At 42.6% G+C, this 21,117-nt stretch overlaps 1 protein-coding gene across 2 annotated transcripts in view; it reads left to right on the top strand.

Annotated features, from left to right (window-relative positions):
• The window catches only part of GCN1 (GCN1 activator of EIF2AK4), a 38,406-nt gene extending 18,900 nt beyond the window's left edge, over positions 1–19,506 (top strand). The window contains exons 31-58 of one of the 2 annotated variants that reach the window (XM_063415612.1): positions 393–463; positions 1,213–1,378; positions 2,326–2,520; positions 2,704–2,950; positions 3,413–3,534; positions 3,842–3,956; positions 4,428–4,607; positions 4,948–5,168; positions 5,854–5,922; positions 6,051–6,189; positions 6,297–6,493; positions 6,852–6,994; positions 7,767–7,884; positions 8,046–8,261; positions 8,588–8,752; positions 9,155–9,316; positions 9,763–9,855; positions 10,094–10,237; positions 11,202–11,471; positions 11,579–11,692; positions 12,208–12,438; positions 13,068–13,261; positions 13,858–13,972; positions 15,006–15,102; positions 15,925–16,070; positions 16,678–16,782; positions 18,044–18,262; positions 18,807–19,506. In XM_063415612.1, coding sequence (XP_063271682.1) covers positions 393–463; positions 1,213–1,378; positions 2,326–2,520; positions 2,704–2,950; positions 3,413–3,534; positions 3,842–3,956; positions 4,428–4,607; positions 4,948–5,168; positions 5,854–5,922; positions 6,051–6,189; positions 6,297–6,493; positions 6,852–6,994; positions 7,767–7,884; positions 8,046–8,261; positions 8,588–8,752; positions 9,155–9,316; positions 9,763–9,855; positions 10,094–10,237; positions 11,202–11,471; positions 11,579–11,692; positions 12,208–12,438; positions 13,068–13,261; positions 13,858–13,972; positions 15,006–15,102; positions 15,925–16,070; positions 16,678–16,782; positions 18,044–18,262; positions 18,807–18,932 — 4,380 coding nt within the window. In that variant the 3' untranslated portion in view covers positions 18,933–19,506. Of the gene's footprint in view, positions 1–392; positions 464–1,212; positions 1,379–2,325; positions 2,521–2,703; positions 2,951–3,412; positions 3,535–3,841; positions 3,957–4,427; positions 4,608–4,947; positions 5,169–5,853; positions 5,923–6,050; positions 6,190–6,296; positions 6,494–6,851; positions 6,995–7,766; positions 7,885–8,045; positions 8,262–8,587; positions 8,753–9,154; positions 9,317–9,762; positions 9,856–10,093; positions 10,238–11,201; positions 11,472–11,578; positions 11,693–12,207; positions 12,439–13,067; positions 13,262–13,857; positions 13,973–15,005; positions 15,103–15,921; positions 16,071–16,677; positions 16,783–18,043; positions 18,263–18,806 lie in introns of both variants that reach the window. The other variant, XM_063415611.1, reaches the window with a different exon arrangement.
• The last annotated feature ends 1,611 nt before the right edge of the window (positions 19,507–21,117 follow it).

Raw genomic sequence — 21,117 nt, 5'->3', positions numbered from 1 at the left:
AGGAGTTGACAGGCATGAGCTGCTGCTTTATTTTCTGTTAGTCACTTTTCCTTTTGTCTGTCCTGAAGATGCGTATTGAATCTACTGTTGTCCTGTTTGAGATTAGCACAGACCTTCAGTGTCTTGAACTTCATGTTATCACCCACTAATGGCACTGTTGGACAGGTAGGAGGGATGCCTTAGATGATACAGAAGGGCTGTGGTAGGGCAGTATCAGTTGAAGTAATTTTGACCCCAGATTTGCTTTCTGCTTGGTTTTTTTCCTTGCTCTTCTGCTAGTGGTATCATACCTCTGTGCAGTATTATCAAATGTCACTGCAGGTATGGTTGACAAATTCTCTGCGTGCCTATGCTTGGAAAAGGCATTTTAATGAAATCTTTCCTCCTTCCAGAGGCCACCTCCAGTTTTGGATGCTTTGGGACGAGTGATATCTGAATCACCGCCTGACCAGTGGGAAGCAAGGTACAGTCATATTCAGATTGATCTCATAATTTCCTGTGCATCCAAATGAAATGTTTTTGATTTTTATTTAGGAGAACAAATTACATGCAAACATACTGACTTGCTGTTTTCATGTGTCTTTCTTGTACAGAATATTTGTGCTCCTCAAGCAAACTAGGGGCAGGCAGAACTCTGTCAAAATATTGGATGCTGTCATCTCTATGTCCTGATAAAAAAGTCTTTCCCTCTCAGACTGTCTGATTTTTGTCTTAGCTTACTGTGTTCCCACCTCTGTATGGCCCATTGATTGTTTCAAGAGCAGCAGGGCAAGCCTTAATGAACTGGCCAAATTCCAGTTTGGCTAATTACTTTCTGTTTACTTGTATGTTCTGTACAGGTTTAATTGGAGATCATCTTGTTTGCTACTTTTCTTGAGCTAATCTGTCCTTTAATGCTGATGTACCTTTGTTGTAAAGCTGCTGCATTTCAGCAGTAGTTGAAGTGATCCTGATGTCTAAGTTGGCTCAAGTATCCCTAAAGCTTAATCGAGATAAAAGCTATTATATGGCTGAGGGATTGTTGTCCTTGTGGGAGACTGCAGCACGGAGTTATGTAATGAAATGCACAGAGGTTGGGCACTCTGAGGCATTTTGTTTCCATAATGGTTCTCGCTCTCAGTTTCTGTAATTGCTGCTGATAGCAAATGTGATTGTGAGCTCTCAGTTCTGTGAGAAGTCAGTAAGCTCACAGGCTCATCACCTTCTTCACAGGTGTGGCATAGCCCTGGCCCTTAACAAGCTCTCAGAGCATCTGGACAGTTCTCAGGTGAAGCCCCTCTTTCAGTTTTTTGTGCCAGATGCTCTGAATGATCGCAGTCCTGAGGTCAGGAAGTGCATGTTGGATGCAGCTCTTTCAACACTCAACACTCATGGCAAAGTAAGTCCGAATGTTTCTGTCTCTATCAGTGGAAAAAGGATGTAATGGATATACAGATACTGTGTTGGAGCCCACAGATTTATTTATTAAATTTTTTAATAAATTTCTTAGAGGTTTCTGTTACTTGTAACAGCTAAAAACTTTCATTTAGGAATTTTTGTGTTCAGGGTTGTTCTGTTAGTGTCTAGTGTTGACTAAGTGTGGTTCATCCCTGTCATTGCTATAAAATGTAATATCCCTGGATCAACTGGAGTTAAAATGGTATGAAACTAAAGTAATAAAAATAAAATCAGACCATAGATCTTTTAATCCTGTGAAGATGAGAATTCATTTTCAGGCTTCATGCAGAGCAAAACATGAAAGCTTGCTGATTGTTGGCTTAATTAAACTTAAAATATTGAGGAATTGAGGACCATTCTTCTCCCTGCCAGCTCTTCCCCAGCAGTGTCAGATGGGGAAGGTGTGCAGGGTATGAATTGCTCAGCTTCTGATTTCCTCATATGTGCCAGTCACCTCTGGACAGATGCCTGTATTCTTTCATTTGGCTCAAGACAATTGGGATATTTTCATATTATTTGTTCTTCCATTGTGTTACTTAGAAAAACGGTGTGAAGTTCATTTGATGTTTCTGCTCTCCCTTGGCAAATGGGGCAAGCAGAGGAGCGGGCACTGATGTTCAGGCTTGGAGCTTGCATTGCTTCTGGCAGAACATTATGCTGGCAGGCTGGGGGATTCTAATTTTGAACAGCTAATTTCTCTCTAGCAGGAAATATTTGTTGCCTATCGGGATGGCACAAGGTTTTATGTGATGTGACACATGAAATGAACTGTAAATACAGTGTGATTGTTCAGTTGTTGGCTCAGAGAAGAACAAACAAGTCCACTGAGCATAGCAAATCTCATTCTGAGTGGACTCTAGTGGCAAGTTCTGTGGTTTTGTTTTTCAGGACAATGTTAACTCTCTCTTGCCAGTGTTTGAAGAATTCCTGAAAAATGCTCCTAATGATGCCAGTTATGATGCTGTCAGGCAAAGCGTGGTCATTCTGATGGGGTCACTGGCAAAACATCTGGACAAGAGTGACCCTAAAGTGAAACCAATTGTTGGCAAACTGATAGCAGCCTTGTCCACCCCATCTCAGCAGGTAGGTGCCTTTGGGAGGAGTTGTCAGGTTCCACACAGAGGCAGGTTAACACCAGGACACTGTTAGGGATGGCAGAGAGAAGGAAAATGGTGACAGAAAGGTTTCACTTGGGGTGTGTTCTAGGGGGAATTTATGTTAGTAATGACTGTTTTGTGATCTGGTGGCTGGTGGATTGTTTTACAGGTTCAAGAGTCAGTGGCAAGCTGTTTACCACCTCTAGTGCCTGCAATTAAGGAGGATGCAGGAGGAATGATCCAGAAGCTGATGCAGCTGCTGTTGGAGTCTGATAAGTATGCTGAGCGCAAAGGTGCAGCCTATGGTCTGGCAGGCCTGGTGAAAGGCCTGGGCATCCTCTCTCTCAAGCAGCAGGAGATGATGACCACGCTGACTGATGCTATCCAGGACAAGAAGAACTTCCGCCGGCGGGAGGGTAAGGGCAGGAGCTTTTCCCTCCAGATACTTAGCATTGCTCTCGTACCTACTACCATTGTGGTCAGATGAAGTTCTGTACCCCTGTGTTTGGTTTAGCTACATTTATTTTACTAAGGTTTGACAAGAAAGAAATGGGAAATACCTCAAGTGAGGCCATTGGTTGTGTATAGTGTCCCAAAATTGCTTGATTCACATCGTGGTGGAAGAAGGATTTCTAGTCCTCAATCATATGGATGTGCCCCCCTCTGCTGTTCCAAAGGCAGATGTTGCTGGAGGAGAGCTCCTTTTCTGAGGCCACAAATCCCCACTACTGCACAAGGCACAAAGGCAAGAAACCAAGAGACTTTCAGCTGTGAGATTTGAGTGCTTTTGGAACAGTATTTGGCAAATTGTATCTTCTTTTCCCATCCTCCTTAAATGAAGTTGTATTTTCCTCTGACTGTCCTTTTTGGGTTTTTAGGGGCTCTGTTTGCCTTTGAGATGCTCTGCAGCATGCTTGGGAAGCTGTTTGAGCCCTATGTGGTTCACGTGCTGCCTCACCTGCTGCTTTGTTTTGGAGATGGGAACCAGTATGTGCGAGAGGTAAGGTGCCTTAAATTTCTGCTATTGCAGTGTTAAAAACCCCAGATGGAATGGATATGGATGTGAATCCTGTTTGTAAAGAGGCAAATAGAGAAGGTGACCTATCCCTTGAGATACCACTAATAACAATTTGATCTTCTTAGTAACTGAAAGCATCTGATTTCATTGGCCACTAATTGGGAGCTACTTAGCCAGCTGCATCATTGTACTGAGACACTATTTACATGAAGGCTTTGTTCCCAGAGAGTCTCAGGGGAAGGAAAACAGCATTGTGTCACAGTTTGTAAGTGTTCTCTTCTCCTTGGAGGCTGCAGATGACTGTGCCAAAGCTGTAATGAGCAATCTGAGTACTCATGGAGTGAAGCTGGTTTTGCCATCACTTCTTGCGGCACTAGAAGAGGAATCTTGGAGAACTAAAGCTGGTATGGACCCATATGCACCTGTGACATGATTGAGAGTGACCCACAGTTCCCTTTGGTGTCATCCCCCTTGTGTATTCCTTCATCCCTACAGAACACCCTGAGGGTTTACTGTCTTAGAAGGGACTGTGGAACTTCTCCAGCTTTTTACAGCTGACACTCTTGACATTTGAGCTTTTCCCTGACACATTTGAGTAACCTTTTTCCCCCTGGCATATTCAAGGGACAGTTTGTATCCTGTCTGTATAGTCATACTTCAGAACCTGGAATTTTCTTAACACATTCCTTTTCCCTCGTACAACAGAAAAGTATTTTTGGTGTCTTTAGGTGGCATAGAGTGTCTTAATGCATTTCAGCCTTTCTTTGTGTTCTCTGACCAGTAGATTTGAGTTTGAAGTTAATGTGATCATCTCATGTCAGTTAATACTGTGTTTTATCTTTTGTCTTTTTTTTCTTGGTGTACTTTGTTCACAGGATCAGTGGAATTGCTGGGGGCTATGGCATACTGTGCTCCCAAACAACTCTCTTCCTGTTTACCCAACATCGTGCCCAAACTCACTGAAGTGCTGACAGATTCCCATGTGAAGGTGCAGAATGCAGGGCAGCAGGCTCTCAGGCAGATTGGGTCTGTCATCAGGAATCCAGAGATCCTGGGTAAGACCTGTCTGTGCATCTCTAATGTCCTGCTGTGACTGTGGTTTATAATAGCAAGGTTTAGGTTCTGATATTTAGGATTAAATGGAAATTTGTATAGAAATGAAACTAATTCTACAGAAATATAACATGGAAGCTTAACAGCAGCTGTGTACTTCCAGGCTTTTTAAATGTTCCTGTCCATTTTTTCAGCTGATGTTAATAGAGTTTTCCCTGTCCTTATGCTGTGTGTTGCTTTAGAAGGACCTAAAACATCTCATGAGAGCACACCAGCTCATCCTGACATGTTTTTTGTTTATGTACAAATAAAGTCTTTTCTCTCTTTTTAAAAAATATTCAGCTATTGCTCCAGTTCTGTTGGATGCTCTCACTGACCCCTCCAGAAAGACTCAGAAGTGTTTGCAGACTCTGCTGGATACCAAATTTGTCCATTTCATTGATGCTCCATCCTTAGCACTGATCATGCCAATTGTTCAGAGAGCTTTCCAGGATCGCTCCACAGACACCAGGAAAATGGCTGCCCAGATCATTGGGAACATGTACTCCCTGACTGACCAGAAGGTACAGTGCTAAAAATGCCCTCTAACTGTACTCTAATTGATTACTGTGACAAGGGCCAGAGCGAATTTATTTGGCTTGGAGATGTTGCTGTTACAGTAGAAAATGCAAGCATCCATGCAGCTTCTTAATTAAATGTATGTAAATGAGCAGATGACTATAAGGATGGTGATAATTCTCAGGTCCTTGAGACTGTCAGCTTTGGTCATCTAGTTATTACCAGTTTATCCCTGCAAAAAAGGTCTTTAATTTTTACTATATAAGAAATGCCTTAACAAACAAACAAATGAAACACAGATCAGCTGCTAGCAAATGGATCCAGGGTTTGTTTGAAAAGTATTTGTAGGACCTGACAGTAGGCTAAAGATCTGTGTTTAATTTTTGTGCTGATAATCTCTACATTTAAACCTTGTGTAAATGTTAAGAGTGTTGGGTTTTCCTAAGACACAAACTGCTGGGCTGTGAGTGAGCATTAAAAAGGTTTTGAGTGATCTGCACAGAACTGGTGTTTCTTGGACTTGCAGAGTAATTCAGTGTGCTTGTCTGCAGTATTGTGAGAGCAACTAATTAAGCTTTCAGGATGTTAAGGATGTTTGCTGATTTTAAGGGGTGAATGTTCTTTACATGAAGGTGACTATATTTTCTCTCATTTTTATCTGGTTCTGACTTTTTGGGCTCTTTGTTTTAGGACCTGGCTCCGTACCTGCCCAGTGTGACCCCCGGACTGAAGGCCTCTCTGTTGGATCCTGTACCTGAAGTAAGTCTTTTGTACAGACTCAGTTTGTCTTTCAGTGCAGTAGGTTAAACATTGTCCTAATCAGTCTGGCACATCTGTAGCACCTTTGAGTGGACATTTTGCAGATCTCTGTTTCTCTTGTCTGTTAGGTGCGCACAGTGTCTGCAAAGGCCCTGGGGGCCATGGTGAAGGGTATGGGAGAGTCCTGCTTTGAGGATTTGTTGCCATGGCTGATGGAGACACTGACATACGAGCAGAGCTCAGTGGATCGCTCTGGTGCTGCTCAAGGTGGGGACAGCTGTGTGTGAGCACTGAGCTCAGGTTTTCTCATATTAAATCAGATAGCTGCTTGTTTCTTGTGTGTATCAGCTCCGTTCCCTGCTTTTTTCCCTCAGGTCTGGCTGAAGTTATGGCTGGTTTGGGGGTAGAAAAGCTTGAGAAACTTATGCCAGAGATTGTAGCGACTGCCAGTAAAGTGGATATTGCTCCACATGTACGTGATGGTTATATTATGATGTTCAACTACCTGCCAATTACCTTTGGAGACAAGTTCACTCCCTATGTTGGTCCCATCATTCCTTGTATCCTTAAGGTATGTAGCAAAACTGAAGAATTTCGGTTACCAGAGAATAAAAAGAACCCTCCAGAATATTTAAAGTATCGTTTTCAATAATTGTGTCATGTGCAGAGACTTGTCCAGCTTGGCTGGACTACTAGAAGAAAAAAAAGGGAATTTAAATTATAAATTATTTCTTCTAAATTATTGGCTTGCTGTCTTTTACTTGTGGTCAGTAGTCATTTTTTGAAGTCATCTTTGTGCAGTCACAACCCTGTAGTTCACTCAGTTTTCATGGTGGAGAGAGGAAACATTGGTTTGTTTTCCTCCTGTTGCTTTTGTGTATTGTGCTGAAAGGCCGAGTTTTCAGAGCCCCTTTTGTGGCTGTGTGCAGGCCCTGGCAGATGAGAACGAGTTTGTGCGGGACACGGCGCTGCGCGCGGGGCAGCGAATCATCAGCATGTACGCCGAGACTGCCATTGCTCTGCTCCTGCCACAGCTCGAGGATGGGCTCTTTGATGACTTGTGGAGGATAAGGTAAGGCAGAACCAGCTTAGCCACAAACCTTTCCCTCCCATGCTTGAAAAACTGGTGTGATTTGGGCTCTGTGTTGCTTTTCAAAATTATGCGGAGACTTCCTGTGAAGCAAAAACAAGTGTCTCTTTTTGCTTGTTGATTTGATTATGATGCCTTACAGCACTTGAATCTGCAAAGGCCTGCCAGGCTGGATCAGGTTTCCTACTACCTGCAGAGCGTTCATGCTGGATTATTAATTCTGGTGGTGACTCTGAAATGCACTTCCAAGGCAGTTGATGTGGCAATATTTAGCCCTTGTGTACTGTTTTTCATTTCTCCAAATGCTGAGCAAGTTATTGTTCTCCTGTGTATGAAAATGTGCAGTGGAGCACTCACGGCCAACAGCAGTTGCTCAAAAATTGGCTGCACTAAATGATTTGTGCCAGCTGAGTGCTGCTAAGTACTCCTAACCCAGGTGAATGTCATTTGGGTTACACAGATGGAGGCAATGTATTGTTCCTTTTTAGAGCCAGTGCTATTCTTGGATTCATTGTTTTGATTTGAAAACTCTCTCAGCCCTTCCAGTTTGGAATTCACTCCTTCCCTTTCTCTTTCTCATGCTGCTTTCAGCCGTGTTGGCAGACTGATGTTGCACATCAGCCCATGCAGCATTTCAGTGCAGACCCAGCTGTGCTTCACTTTTGGCCCCAATGTGTAGCTGACGTCCTGTCAGAACTGGACAGGTACTGCCTGAGCGCCCTGTTCGTAACACTTCACTTGCTCCTGTTGCCAGGTTTAGCTCTGTTCAGCTCCTTGGAGATCTTCTGTTCCATATCTCAGGAGTCACTGGAAAAATGACCACAGAAACTGCCTCAGAGGATGACAACTTTGGAACAGCCCAGTCAAACAAGGTAAAGCTGTTCTTGCCTGTTGTGCCTTTATTTTTTTCAATTTCTCCTATTTTAAATCAGCATGGATAGCCTGCTGGAAACACATATTGAATAATCATGTATTCTGTTCTTTTTATAGATTTCAGGGGCAAATAACACAGTTCTGTGCTCTTTCTTTCCAGGCTATCATTAATGCTCTGGGAGTGGAGAGGAGGAACAGGGTGCTGGCAGGGCTGTACATGGGCCGCTCGGACACGCAGCTGGTGGTGCGCCAGGCCTCTTTACACGTCTGGAAAATCGTTGTCTCAAACACTCCTCGCACGCTGCGGGAAATCCTGCCAACACTCTTTGGGCTTCTGCTGAAATTCCTGGCCAGTACTTGTGCAGATAAGCGAACGGTGAGGAATTAAGTTGTGCTTTATTGATCCTCCAGGTGACTGTAGAAAATAACTCCTGAGGAACACAGGATAATTCTTTTCCAAAGCTGTCATCAGTTTAACTGTTCTGAGCATGAGCATGTCTGAGTTCTCTGTTTGCTGAAGGCAACTGTGCTTGTGATGACAGTAAAACTATTTTTCAATGGTTATTTGTAATACTGTTTCCATTCCCACTGCTCTGTCTGCACTATGCATAGTAGTGTATGGTCAAAAGTGAACATTTGCTCACAGTTCACCTTCTAAAGTTTTATAAAAAAGGAAAATAAATAAAATGTTTTTGGAGACAGGTAGCAGCACGGACATTAGGAGACCTTGTGCGAAAGTTAGGGGAGAAGATCCTGCCTGAAATCATTCCTATCCTGGAAGATGGACTGAGATCAGACAAGAGCGATGAGAGGCAAGGAGTCTGCATTGGCTTGAGCGAGATCATGAAATCAACCAGCAGGGATGCAGTAAGTCATATGTGCTGGGTGAAATTCCCATTTTCCCAGGTATTGATGTTACGGTGCAGGTATTGCACCTGAGACAGAAAAATACAGCTAGTGCTGGGCTTGTTCTGTAGTCTGAGGCTTGTAACTAACACTGAGTTGCTGCTCAGGCAAATTGTATGAATTTGTATCAGTCGGTAAATTTAAACATTGTCTTTTATAAGATATAATACTAGAAATCTTCCACTAGGTAGCCTTAGAGCACTGCAACTATTTGTGCTGAGATCCTGCTTTTCTTCCAGTATTATTCCAAGCAAACTGCAGTTTAGTTTCAGTTGTGCAAATTCTGCATTCTTCGCTACTTTACTGTGGTATGCATGTCTGTTGTGCTTTAGATGTTCTGTAATTTTATCTCTTCATCTACAGGTACTGCTTTTCTCAGAGTCTCTGGTTCCTACAGTGAGAAAAGCACTGTGTGACCCTCTGGAAGAAGTTCGAGAGGCTGCAGCCAAAACATTTGAGCAGCTGCACTCAACAATTGGCCATCAGGCTCTTGAAGACATCCTGCCCTTCTTGCTGAAGCAGCTGGTGAGCATTACTCAGCATTACTCAACAATCTGATTAATGATGTTGTGGGACAAGTTTTGAATAATTAACTTGGAGGAGAAGGAGGATAGTGGCAGACCTTCCAAGGAATGGCAGCAGTATTTTGTCTCCTCCTGGAGTCACCCTAGCCAGTGATAGGGAAGATCTTGTGGCTTAAGCCTAGGCCTAAGAATTGCCACGCCCGCAATGGAATTGTCATTGTCACCTGATGAAGTTGCATGGCCACCATGCCTGAAATGGAAACTCTTTCTGATGCGACAGAAGAGCTTGGTTTGGGTTTTGCTAGGTACTATGAGAATATGAGAACATTTTTGAATAGAAGGACTTGGTTTTGTTTTTATGATCACATGGAAAATTGTCCGTTGAAACAGGACTTAGCTTGGTGTGTCACAGATTTCTCAGGTTTGTCTCTTTCTCTTTCCCTGTAGGATAATGAGGAGACAGCTGATTTTGCTGTGGATGGTCTTAAACAAGTTATGGCTGTCAAGAGCCGTGTGGTGCTGCCTTACTTGGTGCCAAAGGTACAATGGGAAACAAATTTCAAACTTTGTGCTGTTTCCTCTGCTTGCTGCCAGTTTTCTTTGGACCAATATGGCAAAAGGGAGAGTGTAGTCTGAAATTTTCTTCTGATTTTGTGCTCAAAACATTGTTATTTGGCTTGTGATGCATAAGTGTTTCATGTTGTGGAGAAAGTGAGACTCCTTCTGGAAAAACTTTCTGCTTGTCTCAAATTTTTGGTGTTATTTTCTATTTTTGTAGCTGACTACCCCTCCAGTGAACACCCGGGTGCTGGCTTTCCTCTCCTCAGTGGCAGGGGACGCTCTGACACGGCACTTGAGTGTCATCCTGCCTGCCATGATGTCTGCACTCAAAGAGAAGCTGGGCACCAGTGAAGAGCAATTGGCAAGTAGCACAGCTCAGCTCTTTGTTGTGACAGGTTGCCTGAAGAAAGTGCACCAGGTTTACTTCCCAGCCCAGAATCTGTGTTCTCTAGATTCACAGATTGGATGTTTAATTCAGTCCATTAGCTTCTCCAGGATGAGTCTTTTTGCCTGGTGGCATATTGTGAGTCAAAAAACGTATGCTTTCCAAATCTATTTGTATCCATTTAAAAGTCTCCTTGGCCTGCTACAAAATGCAATTCTCAGTTTACTTATTCCTGGAGAACTGCCAGAAAGTCTAGTTAACTTTGTATTTATTCTTGGTGTAGAAGACTGAGAGATTAAAGGGCTGCAGGGAGGAAATCTATTTTGCATGCTGCACTCCTCCTGTACTGCTTTCCAAAACATCTGGTGTTTGGACTCCAGAGAACATCCTGGAGTTGTGACTGTGGACAGACATTTTCATAATCAGTTGGTGAATTAGGAATGAGTGTCAGAGTCCTCTTGTCTTTTTGCTGTGGATACCCATTAGATCAGCTTTTAGCCCCAAGTCTGCCTGGAGATCTCTAATGTACCCACAGACGTGCTTGTAATTAGTGCGGTGACGCACAGCATTAAACTACCTAAATCAGAAGAATGTTATCTGACAAGACTCACAGTCTCTCATGGGTGAGTAAGATGGGGGAGACTGAGCTACTCTGATTTTTGTAAATTAGCCCTCCTGCATCTGCTGCAGCAAACAGTTCAGCAGAGTTTAGTCACTTGATTAAATTTTAAGAGTTGGTCATACCTGTGTCTGTACCAGGATTGAGTCAAGCCTTCAATGGTGATGTGACCAGCTCTTTAATGAGAAACAATTAGCAAGTGGGGGGTGTTGTAGTATTTATCTCATAGAGACAATGCTTGGGATAACATGAAGAAACCTAGGGCTCAATTTGGCTTTGTTCTGTTTGAGAGCTAATGTAAAGTTAATTTGGACTCTTCAGGAGATGGCAAACTGCCAGTCTGTGATCCTGTCTGTGGAAGATGATGTTGGACAAAGAATTATAACTGAAGATTTGCTAGAAGCTACCCGCAGCCCTGAACTGGGCATGAGACAGGCAGCAGCTGTCATGCTGAATATCTACTGCTCCAAGACAAAAGCAGACTACACTGGGCATCTCAGGAGCTTGGTTTCAGGCTTGATTCGACTGTTTAATGACACCAACCCTGTAGTTCTGAATGAAAGTTGGGATGCACTTAATTCCATCACCAAGGTGAGAGGCAGCTTAAAAAGGTTACACAAGCAATGCCTGGCCTGAGAAGACTTCACAAAAGACACCTGGATGTTGCCTGATCTTTGTTTTACCCCTCTCTCCTGCAGAAATTAGATGCTGGGAACCAGCTTGCTCTCATTGAGGACCTGCACAGGGATATCCGGATTGTAGGGAATGAGGCCAAGGGCGAGCATGTGCCAGGATTCTGTATTCCTAAGAAGGTAAAGATTCAGAATGAGCATGGCTTCATCACAGCCACAATACCCCACCTTTGGGGAGAGCTGATTGATATTACAGCTATTAGAAGCAGTGACTATTTAGGCATTCCAAACCTGTATATTGGAGGACTTTTTGTAGGTTAGAGCTCTTGAGTAACCCTACAGAAGACCCCTCTTGCAATGAAGTCTCTGACAATTCTGTTATGCACATAAGTTATGGTTGCTGGCTGCTTTTTGTGGGGGAGTAATGCTGGACTTCTGTGCCAAATTTCTCTGGTTTAAAAATTCCCTGAGCTGCCACCACTTTTCTCATAGCAACTGGCTTAGTAAGGCGGAGAGGCATGAAATCAAACCAAATAAAAGTAGCTCTGTCAGTGTGGAATCAGGCAGCTGAAGGTCAACAGGAAATTGAGAGAAACTCTCCAAGTTTGTGCATCTGGTGTATAATAGGAGAAAAAATAAGATACATATTGCTTGCATCTTAGCTTCTAAGCTTTCTTATCCGATTTTCGTGACAGGGAGTGACTTCCATACTTGTGGTGCTGCGGGAAGGTGTTTTAACTGGTAATCCAGAACAGAAGGAGGAGGCAGCAAAGGCCTTAGGGCTGGTTATAAAGCTGACTTCTGCTGAAGCTCTCAAACCATCTGTGGTGAGCATCACTGGGCCACTCATTCGAATCTTGGGAGATCGGTTCAGCTGGAATGTCAAGGTGGCTCTGCTTGAAACGTTAAGCCTTCTTTTAGCTAAGGTAAGATTGAAAGTGTTGGATTGTGGTTTGTGAACATTTTCCATGGCAACCTTCAGAAATATCTGTTGCTGTTCATGTAAATACAGCTGGGATGCCTGCTGCTGTGGATTTGATATGTAGAAATAACACTGTAACTGGATTGCATTCTTCCAGCAGCTTCTGGCCTACAACTGCCCCCCCCCAAATTAGAAATTTCTAATATTTCTTCTTAAAAATATTGATAAATGCTGATCCCACTTTCAAGTGATTAAAATCTATCATTAATTAATCTCTCCTGTATCCATCATTTTTATGTATTATTAAGTGCAAAGATCTTACGTATCTTTGAACAGAGCTGAGCTTTTATTCACTGCTCTGTGTACAAAAGGCTGTTCATGGTAGTGTAAAATTTCTTCGGGCTACCTCTGTATTTCAATATGAAGAAAAGATGATTAGACTGGAAAAGGTCAAAGGTTTTGTGGTAAATTGTTGTTTCATGTTTTTCCTGTTTCAGTAGCGTGTTAGATTCAATGAGGGCGCTCTGATAACGAACTGCTGTAGAGGAGGTCATGTTGTGTTTCCAGGCTTTGATCTCTAGCTGCTCTTTAATACTTGACCCCACCACTTTCCCTTCTTCCACTCTGGAATAGGTTGAGATTGCTCTGAAACCCTTTTTGCCCCAGCTGCAAACAACGTTCACCAAAGCTCTGCAAGACTCAAACCGCGCTGTTCGCCTTAAAGCTGCCGACGCCCTTGGGAAACTCATTGTCATCCATGTCAAAGTGGATCCTCTCTTCACAGAGCTCCTGAATGGAATTCGTTCCAGCGATGACTCTGCCATCAGGTAAGCTGCAGCTGACAGCTCAGACCTTGCTGCTTACTGAGGATGAAAGAAAGAGCTGGCATGAATGAGCAAAACCCTCAGTCAGAGTAAGATGTGTGTATTAATGAAAGCAGTGGACTGTAAACCAAGAATGGGGATGACGGGGCCTTCCTGTGTCAGAAGGTGAGCTGTGAGAGAGTGCATCTGGGAGATGCACTTCTAGGAGAAAGAGTGCTTGAGGTCTGCCCAGTTCTCCTCTCCTGCACATCCCCAAGCAGCCCACTTTCAGAGAAAAGGCAGTATTGACTGTCAGTCTGACCTGAAGTAAAGCAGCTGTTCTTGTATCCTAAGGGCATAGATCCCTAAGATATGCACTTCCTGACATGATAAATTTTTTTAATGTTTGAACAATCAGAAAATATCTGTGTTGCGTTAGACAGAAACATGGAAGTACTGTTTAGGATGGAGTTTCCAGCAGTGCAGAGAGGGGATCACTCTCCCAAACTGTAAGGCATCTCAGTGTAATTGCTGTGCAAGGATCTACAGGTGTCCAGAGCAAAATTTCTCTTGGAGGGTGGGGGAGAGGCAGAGTCTGAATAGAATGTGGTCTCTTCCAGGGATACGATGCTGCAAGCACTGCGGTTTGTCACACGAGGAGCTGGTGCAAAAGTAGATGCTGCAATTAGGAAGAATATTAGCACGGTGCTGCTGGGGATGCTGGGACACGATGAGGTACTGCTTCAGCCAGCTGCAAAGGCCCCCTGCTGCAGATAGTCTTGTTCTTTCATTTCAAATATGAACTTTCTAACAGAATTGCTATCTAAAATAACTTCTGGGAAAATTACTAATGACGTAGTCACAGTGAGGAATTGCAGATTCCTGACCAGTCCCTGGTATCTCTGAGAAGCCTCCAGTTTAATGTTTCCTTGGCAACAGCATATGTGGGTTTGACCTGCAGCTCCTCACTAAGAGGTTTCAGGTAGCTCTGCAGTCAGGATTTGCTTTTTATCTTGGACAAAGGCTTCACTATATGCATGGGTGTGTTTGTAGCCTCTCAGGTGAGGTTTATCATTCTGTGTGAGAAATTTTTCAGATAATGGCAGATTTTTCTCCAATGAGAGAAGCTCTCCAAGTTTAATATAGGGTCTTCTGTATATAGCAGATAGCAACAGTTAACATGAGTGAGATTAAATTAATCATCTAATAATTTCTTTTTTATGTCAGTCTCTGCAATAGACATGCAAATGTTGACATTCTAGGAATAGGAAAATTGGAACATTCCCACTGATTTGTAAATTTGGGGCAGAAGTGGACAGTAATAGGATGGTCACATAAGGAAGCCAAAATAGCAAAAGCCTGGAAGCGTTAAATGAAAAGTAGTAAGAGTTTATCTCAGAGACCATCTCATCCAGAGATGGCTAGAAATAACACTTCCAGTAAATGAATCTAAACTCTCGTAAACTCATCTTTTAAAACATTGAATTTCGTCTTTATGACTTCTCCATTTAACAAATCAGAACTTAGACAAGATCTGTAATTCTTCAGTCTCTGCTGGCTTTTTTGACCTTAGATTTGGTTTAAGTTCCATTAAGTACAAGAAACCATGTGAACTGAAAGAAATCCACAGGGAGTAGTAGCGAAATACTAGTATTTATTTTCTCCTCCTCCTTATTTCCTGTCGTCTTCTGACACTTGTTTTCCTTGCTGCCTGTCTCTGGGGTGTGCTGAGCTCAGGCTGTGTTCTCTGTTCTCCATCCCCTGTCAGGATGCCACCCGCATGGCCTCGGCCGGCTGCCTGGCAGAGCTCTGCGCCTTTCTGTCCGACGACGAGCTCAGCACTGTTCTCCACCAGCACTTACTGGGTAGGTGAAGCTGTTCACAGGACTGCAACAGATTCTGAAAGCAGGGAAGATTCCTTCTCAGCCACCGATTCAGGCTAACTTTGTGACTGAATCTCTGCTCTGTATTTTCTTGTGCCTTTCTTTGCTCATGGCTCTCAATTTGTGCAGTCTGGTACACACGGAGCACAGGTTGTCAGCTGGGGTTGCCCAGACTTTTTTCTCTGAATTTGTTGTTTGATGACTTCATTGAAGTTCTAGCATGGCTGAGTAATTGTTGTTGCCCACGTGAGGACAGCTGGCCATGACAGGAGGGTCATCCCACCTTTTGGGAGAGCACTGTGATCTTAGGTTGGCTGCTGCTAATTGCAGGCCACATCTGATGGCTTCACGTGCTTTTGAAGAATGAACTAATTTTCCTGTAAGTTAGAAAAAACCATGAGTTTTATAGGACCCCAGTGTTTGAGAATGTTATGGTTTACTCTGCCCTGTGGGATTAAAAAGGAAGTCAGTTGGCTGGTCAAATTATAGATGAGTTTTAAAAATTTATTAGAGTCAAAGCTTGTCTAATTTTGAACCATCAGAAGTATCTGAGTTGAACACAAGAGTCCCTTGTTTGTGTCTGCTTCTCTGCCTGCCCAGGTGGTGTTCCTGCCTGGAAAAGGTCTTGCATTTTAGCTCTGTCTGTATGTCTTTTTGGGAGAAATGGAGGAAGCAGGGCATTGCTTTAGATGTTCATTGTTTCATTTTATGGCAGTGAATTGACAAACTGCCAAAAAGCCTCTCAGATGAAGAGGACTAGATAGCATGAGCCCTCCCATTGTTGTGTTCTTTCCTCTGCAGCAGATGTCTCTGGCATTGACTGGATGGTGAGGCATGGCCGGAGCCTGGCTCTCTCTGTGGCTGTGAACGTGGCTCCTGCCAGGCTGTGCTCCCCAAAATACTACAACAGTGTCCAGGAGATGATCATCAGCAATGCCACGGCTGACAGGGTGAGTCCTGCCCCACACAGGGGAGTGCTGGAGCAAGCACTTGTTGGGAGCAGTTTTGAAAAGTGTGTGAACAGGTTCGTGTGTCACCAACCAGGACAAAAACCCCCAAGTGCCATCTGAAGATTCTCCCTTTGCTAGATACAGTTTTTATGGTGAAATTACAAAACTGTTCTGGTTCTTTGAGTTCTGATCTCTGGGGAGATGAAGATTATTTAATCTTTAACTGCAGAGTAGCTTTCATTTGGAGTAAATTACACTCCTGTTTCCCTAGAGAGTTCACAGTCACAGACCAAGTTTGCAAGAAGTGGAAATTATTTATTTTAGGTTTTAAATTTTAAATCTGGTGTTAAATGAGTAGTTCAGGGTAGAAATTTTGTGAGCTTGGTGGGGCCTGCTGCCTTATTTCTTCTGGCTCATAGTTGCCTTTGGGATTTTTTTCATCATATTACCTAATACCATTAACCCAATGTTTTCCTGCTTTGATGCTGCTGTTCTTTTGCAAGATAGGTTTAGCCTTCCACAAAAGCTGACAAGACCATGAGTTTGGTTTTAAAGGCTGTTGTTGAATTCTGCTGTAGTAATACCAATTCTTGTCTTTATGTTGAAGATCCCCATTGCAGTTAGTGGCATCAGAGGGATGGGCTTTCTCATGAAATACCACATGGAAGGGGGAGACAGCCTGCCTCCTAAACTTTCCAGCCTCTTTATTAAGGTAAGAATTTTCATGTTAACTACCTGGTGGTGTTCTTGTATGATGTGGATCTCTGTTTGGCCCAACTCATGGGTGGGTCTATCAAGTCCCTGAAAATCTAGGTATTTCTTTTTGAGGCAGAGTGCAGACAGAATCACTGTATCAGCCTGCTTTGAAGCTGTGAATACAACACTGCCATCCCTGCTCTAACATGGAAATCTGCTTTTGAGCTTTCTGTGCTGATTCCCAAGTCTGATTCTTAAAAACACATTGTTCCTTTGCAGCAGCAAACAGCTGGCAGAGCAGAGTGTGAGGAAGCTGTCAGGATTTTAAGATTGCTAAAGGTCAAACAGCCTCTGCTAGAAATGTATCAAATACCAAAACTCACCTGACCTGAGAACATTGATGTTAACATCTATTTCAGTTCAATTTAAATATTTTTCTTCAAAATTCCTTTTTTGGTTGTTTGTTTCTTTTAATGTGTGGCTTGGGTTTTTTGTTTTCTTTAGTTGTCTGCCCTCCCCAAACCCCACCACACAGCTGAGTATCCCTCTTTATAGACAAGGATAGATAGAGAGGGGTGATGCTGCAGCATGTTACATTTTCAGATTTTACATTTCTTAGCAATTTACTTGAAAAACTACCAAACATGCCAAGTTGACATGATAGAGGCCAACATTCTTCAAAGCAGACTTTTTGTTTGAAATCCAACTTTTCTATATTAATATAATAGTATTGTGTTAAAATATAAAATATCACACTTGCCACAAAACCTTTATCACCATATTAGTAATGCACTTGACATTAAGATATTAGCTTTCATGTTTTAAATAGGTTAAGATTAAAATACAAAACTCTCATTCTTTGAATTTTGAAGTGAAATCCACTGTTAAAACGCACCCAATGTTCCAACCAGAGACTGGCTTGGCTGTTGTTGCTGAGTGAGTGTGTTTGTAGAGGTGCTGACACTATCAGCTTTTCTGCACTTAGTGGTCATTGTCATTTCCTGAGACGGTTGAGATGAACATGTGACACTGTCATCAACTACATATTTAGAAATTTTCTATTGAAAAGTTGTCTTGTTTTCAAAATTTGAACTTCAATTACACAATTTAGTCAGACTTAATTGGTAACAAGTGTGTATCTTGTGTACCTGTGAGTTGAAAACTGTTTGCTTTTCTAAGCACAGCTTTAAACACTTAAATTAGAAAAAAAATTAACAACTGCTTTAAATGCATGTCATTGGTATATCTGAATGTAAGTGTATCTTTGTCTCCTTCAGTGTCTTCAGAATTCATCCAGTGACATAAAGTTAGTTGCAGAAAAGATGATTTGGTGGGCAAATAAAAGCCATCTTCCCCCACTGGATACTCAGACAATTAAACCAATTCTCAAAGCACTTCTGGACAACACAAAAGACAAAAACACCAGTGTAAGAGCCTACAGTGACCAGGCTATTGTCAACCTTCTGAAGATGAGAGCGGGTGAAGAAGTGCTTGAGGTATGAGACATATAAATAAGCCATAGCTGTTGGTAGCAAGGCTGTGTCACCTCCTTCTGCTTTTGTCTGTGTGGCACCTGCAGCCTCAGAATGTGCTGGAAGTCTGTTATGAAATAGATGAAGTGGGACATTCCCATTTAGATCTTTAGCAGCATTCTCATGCTGAGCTCTGAAGAAGTCAGCAACACCTGCTCTATACAACCTTATAGTGCAGCACTAATAGAATCGAGGCATTTAACACACCCCCTTAAGCCTTGCTGAGTTCCCTCAGCTGGCACTGATAATTCATTGCTTTGGTCACTTGGATGATCACAGTGGTGCTAGGGAGTATTTAGGATGGACTGCTTCATGCATCCATTTCCAGACCTGTTTTCTGAGTCTGACCTGCTTTTGGGTAGTTCCCACATCTGGAATTGTAAAACCAGGTGAAGGCTTTTGGGACCTTTGAAAGGTTTTAGTTGGTAAAGCACGTAAGGCACTTAGCTCACTGTGATTTTGAATGGTGTGTAAGGAGTTGGTGATTGGTGCTGTCTCCTTTCCACAGTCAGTGTCCAAGATTCTGGATGCTGCCAGCCTGGAGCTCCTCAATGAAAGCTGCAGGAGGTCCCTGCGGAAGCTGGCTGGGCAGGCTGACTCCGAGGAACAGATCGATGACACCATCCTGACGTGATGGAGCTCCCGAAGACCAGCAAACACTGAACCAACCGCTGCATCAGCATCTCAACTCAAACACCTATTAGAAATGTTTTCATTTTTGAAAATGTTAATTCTGATGGGATTTCATGAAAAGGACTCCCAGAGAGTATTTTAGTATCAAATATACCAGAATAGCCTTAATTAGACCCACGCTAGATGAAAATTAAAAATTTGGTCCCCTTTTTGAAACAGATAATGTGCAAGAGACAGACATACTAACCAATACTGGCCAATTGTGAGATGTGGCTAGAGCACATCAGGCTTAAACTCTGGTGACAACTATTTCCTTTCCAGGGTCTGTGCAAAAACTCCAGTACTGGAGGTACTGTTGGTTTTTCCACGCACCCTGGAGGCAGGAATAGAACTCAGTGAAAGTTCAGTTGTATTGTTTCCGTGTACTGCTAACTTGCTGCTTGTGACGGTTCTGAAGACTGAAAATCCCTGTAAAACCGAGTATTTAAAACGGCCTTAGAAATCACAGATGCGAAAGGGGGATTAAATCCAGTCTGTTTAGAGAAGGAACATTTAATAAAGGCTCTTGACTTTGATCCTTCTGATGTAAATTGTTCTTTTTCGAAGAACATTGTTCTTTTCAAAGAAATTGTTCTTTTTCAAATTCATTTGTCAACAAACTTATACTGTGATTTACATTTCAGACCTGTTCGTTCTTGGCGTACAGTTTGTAGAGTGGACAGTGCTGTGATCTGTGAAAACCTTTTGCAGAACTGAGACAAGACAGGGTTTAAAGCCAAGCTAGAAATGACATTTAATGAAATTTTTAAGTCATTACTCCTTTTTATTTCCAAAGTATTTTTGACTACAGACAGCTTTTTAGTTACCCACCTAGTGAAAAGTCCTTTGTATTTACATCGTCAAAGGCTTTACAATACACTTGGTATTAGGTTTTTTTGGTCAATGAGTTGTGCTGCTTCAAGAAAGTTTTTTTTTTTACCTGGCCACATATATATCTCTTGAAAAAAAAATTAATTTACTAGTACTTCTATGTCACTTGATGGAAATAGTAAAAATCTCGTTGTAGAATACCAATTTTTAAAAGGCAAAATGAACTTTACATTCCATGCAGAGCAATAGTTAAGTGAGCCTTATCTATTTTATGAAACTCTCAGAATCTGGTTGTACCTGAGAAGTCAGTCCACTATGATTGTTATTTGATGTGGGTGGGGTGTGTGTGTGAGATCTTCCTTGCCTGTAACACCGGATGGCTCAAACCGTGATGACGGGAGAACACAACAGTACACATCACAAAATTGGAGAGCGTGAAGTGGAACCCCATGGGAACACACGTTCTGATGGAAGCAATTTTCTGATTGCAGCAAACACAAGAACGTTTTTATCACGCTAATGCCTCAAACTGCAAGATACAATTGTGAGCAGGTATTTGGGAGTGCTGTGATTTGTTCTGGTCAGAAGTACAAGAATCTGGCAAAAGGTTCTTGGTGCTGTGTCAGTTCCCAGCCTGTGGTGTAGTGTCCTGACAACAGATTTGCTACAGGAGTTGGTGAGCTTGGGAAGGAACTTGGGAAATCAGCTATTTACCCTGTACCTAAGATATGCTCAGGTCCCGCTAAACCATTCCTAGCTGATGGCCACACAATTGTTTATACAGCATTCTAGGATGGGGATCCCATGACCTCTATGCCATCTGTCATATGAACTTACCAGACTGTCAGAGCTTACCTCATGTCTGAAGAAAAAGTTTTCCTTGCTGCTACTTGAGTCCGTTGCTGCTTGTCCTGTTCTGACACCAAAAACAGTTCATTTTTGCAGCAACTGCATCATCACTTCAGTGTCCTTGCCCCTGGATGAAATAAATTTAGATTTTTCTATGTATTTTCTTGGAGATTTCCATGTTTTCTAAACTTCCACGGCTGCCCCTCATGTTTGTTTCATTCTGACTCCTCTTTGCCTCGAGGTGTCCACTGCTGGCTCAGCTTTCCTGGGGAGTTGTTCTGTCAAACACAGTTGTCCACCCAACACAAGGTCTGGGTGTTCTTTGTTTCAACACCACCATGGGGTTGACACGATTAGTTTGTGATCAGCTATCAAGCCAAGCTACAAAACGGCTCTTTACTTATTATCTCTAATCTTGTATTTATCTACTGGATGTATTTCTACAAAACTGCAACGCTTACCAGTTG

This window comes from Prinia subflava, chromosome 19, assembly GCF_021018805.1.
Source record: "Prinia subflava isolate CZ2003 ecotype Zambia chromosome 19, Cam_Psub_1.2, whole genome shotgun sequence".
In the NCBI taxonomy this organism is placed as follows: domain Eukaryota; kingdom Metazoa; phylum Chordata; class Aves; order Passeriformes; family Cisticolidae; genus Prinia; species Prinia subflava.
The sequence above is the reverse complement of the archived record's forward strand: the minus strand, read 5'-3'. Positions and strand labels throughout refer to the sequence as shown.